Consider the following 6,878-nt stretch of genomic DNA (forward strand, 5'->3'; position numbering starts at 1 on the left):
TAAATATTAGATTTTTAAAAGTTTAAATATTGATTTGTTTGAAAGAAAATCTTATATCTTACCAAATCAAAAACAAAACCATGGTTATAAATTGTACATATAAGATGGATTGTTAATAAATGACTCCCAACAAACTTTAGTCACATTAAATCACTTCTAATTTTGACTACCTTTAAAGATAGTAAATAATAGTATATAATTATTTTTATTATACTAAGATTGACACCAATAGTTTCGTTGGAGTAGGGCAATCATAGCAGATACAAGAACAAAATTAATGGTTAATTTAACATAATAGTTAAAAATTTTATATTCGTATATGGTTAATTTAACACAGTAGTTGAAACTTGAGAAGCAAGAAGAAAGCTTTATCTTAACAAATCAAGAAAAAAAACTCTCGTGGTGGTGGGGTGTTATAAGAAAAGATAATGGCAATGTAAAATATGGACTAGGAATAGAAAGTATCATTTGTTAAAGGGCTAAATTATAAATATTCCGATTATTAATAACACCTAAACTCTCCTTTGCATCTCATTGCAACCATGGCATAGATTTTACAATAATAAACCAATTCTAAGTCGATAACTTATACAATACAATGATACTGTCATAAGAAGTAGATTCTATGTTAATTCCTAGTCTTGTGAATGTTTACAATGTGGGTCGCAATTTCGCAAATGGTTGAGACTAAAATGAAGAGTTTCTTGTGAGGAGAAAGGCTTGGTTGTGTTTGTGTAGTATGGAGTTACGCGAACAAGCTTGAGATAAATGGTTAATGCAATACAAGTTACCACAAGTAACTTTGTTTTTATTTTTCTAACATGATAGGCATGATCCCCCCATTTTGCTTAACTTCGAAATTACCGTTAAATTTGTTTTATTGTCTTAAATATATATTAAATCATTTGAAACTTATCTATTACTAAGCAATGCAATGCTGCATAGTATGTTTCAGCAAACCAGCTTTAACTAGGGTCCTAAGCTTATATTACCAAGTCTCTGCTATTTTCAATGTTTTTCAGAACCTTTGGTAGTTTGATTCATGAGCTCAATGCCTTAAATTTCTTCAACCCAAGGCTTCTTCTAAGTTCACCTTCATCAGTTAGGTGATCATGGGAAATTGTCTAACGAAGAAATCTAGAGACCCCAACCAACAACCGCTTGAACCTGCTCGTCATCCTACTGGTTTGTCTCTCATTTCTGTCTGAAGTTTTGTTGTTTGGACATGAATCTCTCTGCATACGAAATAATATGTTTTGTTTTCAAGGGGTTGATGCCGTTCGAAGTTCTCGTTCCAGGGCAATCTCTATATCAGCGGCAGTTCAACAGAAAACTTCGTTTCATCCTTCAAAATCTTCGAAATGTAAGTCACTGCTATAGTTGATCAGAAATAGTTTTTTGTTTTAGCCATGAATAATCCGATTGTGCTGTTTTTCATTCATGATCCAGCAAACCCTGGTAAAGATGAAAAATATGGTGCAAGTGCAAGTGCAACGCGCCAACACAGAAGCAGCAGGCATGTTTCTTCACATTCACGTAGAGGTATAAAAACTACTCTAAAGTCTCCAATACTGCAAATACTAAATGGAGTTTTTTTTTATAAGATAATGCTCAAGTATTATGTTTCTGTTTTAGACAACGGTAAGAAGAATAAAAAACATGGTTCGCCAACAACTCCAAGAGATTGGCCAGTTTCAAAGGTGAAAAAAGTTGGATGGGTTCCTGCCCGGAACATCCACGGCTTTTGTTACAGTGTCTTGAGGGCCGCCACCCGTAAATTCAGTAAGGAGAACATAATCGGTGAAGGGGGTTTTGGAAGAGTGTATATTGGGTATATAAATCCAGACAGTATGAGAGCAGCAAAGCCAGACACTGGCAAGGCAATCGCTATCAAGGTGCTTGGTAGAAGAGGGATACAAAGCGACGAACAATGGCAGGTTGGGGTTCTGATTAAATCATCCTCTCTTTCTCCCTTTCACGGTATCTGAAAGAATTATGTTTTTTTGTTGATTTCAGAATGAATTGAGATTTCTAAACAAATCAAATCATCCAAATGTTGTGAAGCTTATGGGATATTGCTGTGAGAGACATCATAGGATTGTGGTCTATGAGTACATGTGCAACGGAAGCTTGGATGCCCATCTCTTGAGAGGTAGTGCTCAGTCCTTTACTTACTGTGACCGAAGAAAAATGGCTGATATAATCATGGCATACAGAGAATAATACAGAGCTAAACTGGAATAGGAGAATCAAAATAGCTATTGGAGTAGCAAGGGCAATAGCTTACCTTCACAACTGCACGAGGCCAGTCATTCATCGGGACCTCAAATCCTCTAATGTTCTCCTTGATGCTGTCAGTTTTTCTCCCATGATGCTTATTTTTATATGCATCCGATTACACATACACTAACTAACATTTACCCTCGAAATGTTTACATGGATCCTCACTGCAGTCTGCACAAAGTACTCATTTTAGTAAATATGAAACAGCTGAGGGTCACATTGCAGGATTTCAATCCGAAACTATCAGACTTTGGACTGGCTAGGCATGGACCTTTAGAAGACCAATCACATGTCAGTACAAGGATCCTTGGAACCAGAGGATACTTCGCTCCCGAATACTTTACAACAGGTAAATGTTTCAGCTTAACATTCTGAAGCCAGAGGAACTTTGGTGTATAGGTTTGGCACCCTTCAGCATTAGCTCAATTTTATGAAAAATTTTTCAGGGCATTTAACTGTAAAAGCTGATGTATACAGTTTTGGAGTAGTACTACTAGAAATATTTTCTGCCTGTGTTGCAATCAGGAGATGTACCGACGGTACCAAAAGCGATCTTGCTATATGGGCTAAACCACATCTAAGCAATTACTTGGAACTGCATAACATCATCGACAAGAAAATAGCAAGGAACATCAATATCGAAGAAGCACACAAGTTTGCTTCAATCGTCGGCCAATGCCTTAGATCGGACCCTAAGGATCGACCCACAATGGGGGAAGTACCAGCAAGTCTAGAGCAACTGCAACAAGATATGGTACTCAGCAATTTGAACACACTTGTTCCATTCAAATACCATAGAAGGTGTACACATACATTAAAGAGTTAATATCTCAACTATTTGTAAGTTGCTGTTGGTCACACTGAATTATGATTAGTTTATTTCACGAAGATTATCCTAACTCATGATATTGTATGCAAGATAATAAGAACTAACATTATGTGCATCAACCCCATAATTCATAAACACATGGATAAATACTTGGTTGTATCAGAATTCATACACACAATAATAAAAAATTCTTAGCATGTAAAAGGTTAATATTAATATGCATGACTGAAAGTAAGGTACTAATACACCAAAGAAAGCAGCTGTATACAACAACGAGAAACAGTAATCCTCACGAAGCAAGGGTGGTGCTAATTGGTTATATGAAATGCAAAATTGCATAAAAAAAAGAGGTCAAAAGTTACATTTCATAAGCAACAAAAAGGATATACACACGCATAGGAAATTTACAGACGGAATCAATATGCGCGTAGGGATTGCTTGTGAGAGGGTAATGGGGATGCACTGGGTGTTAGATGCATGGGCGAATGGCGTTGTCTTATCGGAGATTTCTGAACAGGAAGTGGAATTGATTGCTGATCTACTTGAGTGTGTTTGGATGCGGTTTTTGGGGCTTCAAGTTGCTCCAATGCTGCCAAAACTTCAGACATTTTAGGCCTGAGTTTGGCTTCAGTACTTAAACATTGTAAAGCAAGGGTAGCAGCTGTATAAGCGCTTTTCTGTGGGTACTGGCCCCCCAACTTAGTGTCCATTATTCGAAATAATTTTCTTTTGTCACCCAAATAGGGTTTCGCCCAGTCTACTAGATTCTGTTCGATACCAACTTTTGTTTTATCAACAGCCCGTCGTCCAGACAACAGTTCAAGCAGCACAACCCCAAAGCTGTATACATCACTCTTAGCTGTCAAACGACCTGTTCAACAATGGAAGCTTCATTACATGTAACTTCTGACAAGATATAATATGCAAGCTTCATTAGGAATCATCTCATGGAAAGATAATTTATCTGAGTGCCTACTTTTTTTCATGCAAGCAGTTTGCATATGAAAGAACAAAGAAAATAGTTGCTTTACATAAGTATCCTAGTTTTGGACCAATGACTAAACAGACAATTGCACTTTAGATACCTTCACAGCAACCAGATTAAGATTTAATTTTTTATTTCAGCAACAAATATCTCTGATAGTAAACTAAGATACTAAGAACTTATGAGCAATCTTCAGAAATTGCAAGCAGCATTATGGGGTTTCAAAAAACCTCATACCGGTAGCAACATATTCAGGTGCTGCATAGCCGTGAGTACCCATGACCTGAGTTGAGACATGAGTCCTATCACCAGTAGGCCCTGCCTTGGCCAACCCAAAATCAGAAAGTTTTGCATTGAACTCCTGCATCCATTGAATTATTACCATCAGAGACATTAATCTATAACATGGACAACCATAAACATGATACTGAAAGGCACAGAATTATTAGCTTTTTACTCAGCATACCCCATCTAGCAATATATTAGAAGCTTTAAAATCACGATATATGACTTGGGATTTTAAATCATGAAGAAAGGAAAGCCCTCTAGCAGCACCTATGGCGACCTTAAGCCTCACCACCCAAGAAAGCGGTTGTGGCCCTCCTGTAAAACAAGACGTAGCATCAAGCACAATACTTGTAATTCAACAATATCTACATGTTTTATTGTTCAGTTGTTTAAGAATCAAAACTGCATGGGAAACCTCCTTAGGACTGACCAATAATTATAGTCATGACAAACACGTAATAGAACGGAATTAGATTTCAAAAACCTTCCTCATAATTCATGGACGCAATACTTTTAAATAGATGACTCGTGAAAATATTCGTAGGATGTGATACTTACTTCTAAACAGATGATTCTCTAAGCTTCCTTTAGGCATGAACTCATAGACCAAAAGTCGGTTCTCTCCCTCAGAGCAATATCCAATCAACTTAACCAGATTTGGATGATGAAGTTGGCCGAGATAATCAACTTCAGTCTGAAATCAACTGACTATCAGCAAACAGGGCATGTGCGCAGACAGAAGTAAAGTAGAAGGGATAGAGTAAAAAAAATATTACAGAAATGAAACTCACCAACCACTCTTTGTGGCCTTGAAAACCTTCAGGTTTAAGCTTCTTGACAGCAACAACCATTCCTGATCCAGGCTTTGTAGCAGCTAATGTGTTTTCATCAATCCATCCTTTAAAAACATAACCAAAACCACCTTCACCTAGAAGACTGTCAGGACGAAAGTTTCTGGTGGCATTCTTCAACTCGCTGAATGAGAACGGCTTCAAATTGGGGGATGACAATATTTCTCCTTCAGTCCTTGGTGTTGGAAGACATCCCATACTACTCGTATCACTGAAAGATGGGATGGTTAAGCTCGAAGGAGCTGAAGACCGACTGGTTTTGCTGGAAACTCTTGAGCCTCCTGAAGCTGGAAAGAGAAAAACAAGTTCCTCAGGTCCCGTTTTCAAATAGAGAACATCATATATCAAATGCAAAACAAACTCAAAACTAAACTTATCTAGCGTCAAAAAAACACACATATTTCCATTTATGGAGCATGCATTTTAGAAGCAAACTTCTTTTACATCTAGTTTATGGTAGATGATATCCTCAATACATGGTGATAGTGAAGTCACAATTGACCTAGTTAACCAAACAAGGTTTGACACATACATCCCTATTTTAAAATCCTGTAACAATGGTTAAGGTAAAAAAACCACAGACTGCATAGCTCATAGAACTCCAAGCAAGCACCTACTGTTCTTTTTGCATTTCCTTTAAAACATAAATTTGCAGTGTATTTTCTACCCACTAGAACCCTGCATATTCATGTCCACATGAATACTCTAAACATTACAAACAAAAACTTAGCAAGTCAATCTTACACTTCCTTTTAGTTTGCACGTCGAAACTCATTAAACTTCAGTGAAAATGAAAAAAGAAAGAGCACCATTTTCAAGTGAACTACATCTATTCACCGACACAAATCCTCACACTCAACTCAAGAAATTGAAGAACAGTCTCAAGAATCTAGCTTTGAGCAGCTCTCTATTCCTTGAAACAGAACTAAAAACCCATGGACAACAATAACAGAAATGATAAAATGAATGTAATCATTAGCGATAAGCTTTCACAAGGACAAAAACAAATTAACACTAAAGGAATATACCCAAAAAAAGAAAGTCAAAACCAACATAAAAAGTTAAACCTTTAGAGCTAAAAAGACAAAAATAATCTTCAGAAAACAATAACCCACCAAAACAACAAATACCCTTTTACAGGAAATAAATGGTTACCTGAAGTTGCATGGGGGCTTTGGCTGGAATCCACTCTAGTAGAAGAAAATAAACAGTTTCCCATCAGAGATAAACTAATGCTTCTTCACTCAAGTAAGCAAAAATATTCCTTTTTGTTTTATAGGACTAACAATTCAACAAGTCATAGTCATTTCTGAAGTCCTAAAAGAAGACAGGAAGCTGAAAAAAACAGCTCTCCTTAACTTTGGGTTGTTTGGTGGATCAGTCAAACTGCAAAGTTTAGATAATGTGAAGCTCTAAATGGGAAAATAAAATCAAGAAGAAAATGAAAGAAAACAGAGACAAAGGAAAGCAGAGAAAGAAAGTGGAAGCTTTGGGTGTTTTTTATTTGTGTCGATAGAGAGAGGAATCCCAACAACCGCGTGAGAGGGACTTGTTGTGGGAGGGGGGGGGGGGGTACTTGGCCTTACCTATGACGCGTGCATCATACAAAGGCTTGGTATTGGTGGCAAGCATGTATGCTCTT

General features: G+C 37.0%; 2 protein-coding genes across 2 annotated transcripts; one reads left to right on the top strand and one right to left on the bottom strand.

The window, feature by feature from the left end:
* The first annotated feature begins 1,112 nt into the window (after positions 1 to 1,112).
* LOC108472840 (probable serine/threonine-protein kinase PBL11) lies at positions 1,113 to 3,182 on the top strand. The gene is made up of 8 exons (XM_017774399.2): positions 1,113 to 1,185; positions 1,268 to 1,363; positions 1,450 to 1,542; positions 1,636 to 1,937; positions 2,017 to 2,152; positions 2,217 to 2,353; positions 2,491 to 2,632; positions 2,730 to 3,182. The coding sequence occupies exons 1-8, from the start codon at positions 1,113 to 1,115 to the stop codon at positions 3,107 to 3,109; spliced, it is 1,359 nt and encodes a 452-aa protein (XP_017629888.1). The 3' UTR covers positions 3,110 to 3,182.
* Positions 3,183 to 3,300: 118 nt separating this feature from the next.
* LOC108454975 (probable serine/threonine-protein kinase PBL3) lies at positions 3,301 to 6,878 on the bottom strand. The gene is made up of 6 exons (XM_017753637.2): positions 6,392 to 6,878; positions 5,177 to 5,523; positions 4,944 to 5,079; positions 4,564 to 4,700; positions 4,335 to 4,458; positions 3,301 to 3,983 (listed from the first exon to the last, which is right to left on the bottom strand). The coding sequence occupies exons 1-6, from the start codon at positions 6,453 to 6,455 to the stop codon at positions 3,529 to 3,531; spliced, it is 1,263 nt and encodes a 420-aa protein (XP_017609126.1). The 5' UTR covers positions 6,456 to 6,878; the 3' UTR covers positions 3,301 to 3,528.

This window comes from Gossypium arboreum, chromosome 13 (genome assembly GCF_025698485.1).
Source record: "Gossypium arboreum isolate Shixiya-1 chromosome 13, ASM2569848v2, whole genome shotgun sequence".
NCBI lineage: Eukaryota > Viridiplantae > Streptophyta > Magnoliopsida > Malvales > Malvaceae > Gossypium > Gossypium arboreum.

What these genes read in the sequence shown, in the direction of transcription:
- LOC108454975 (XM_017753637.2), bottom strand. Translation starts at nt 6,455, where the DNA reads ATGGGAAACTGTTTATTTTCTTCTACTAGAGTGGATTCCAGCCAAAGC. An exon ending in AAGGCCACAAAGAGTGGTTG is followed by an intron (nt 5,080 to 5,176) that starts GTGAGTTTCATT and finishes AGTTGATTTCAG; the next exon opens with ACTGAAGTTGATTATCTCGG. An exon ending in ACCTGAATATGTTGCTACCG is followed by an intron (nt 3,984 to 4,334) that starts GTATGAGGTTTT and finishes ATTGTTGAACAG; the next exon opens with GTCGTTTGACAGCTAAGAGT.
- LOC108472840 (XM_017774399.2), top strand. Translation starts at nt 1,113, where the DNA reads ATGGGAAATTGTCTAACGAAGAAATCTAGAGACCCCAACCAACAACCG. An exon ending in TTCTTCACATTCACGTAGAG is followed by an intron (nt 1,543 to 1,635) that starts GTATAAAAACTA and finishes TTTCTGTTTTAG; the next exon opens with ACAACGGTAAGAAGAATAAA. An exon ending in GGATGCCCATCTCTTGAGAG is followed by an intron (nt 2,153 to 2,216) that starts GTAGTGCTCAGT and finishes CATGGCATACAG; the next exon opens with AGAATAATACAGAGCTAAAC.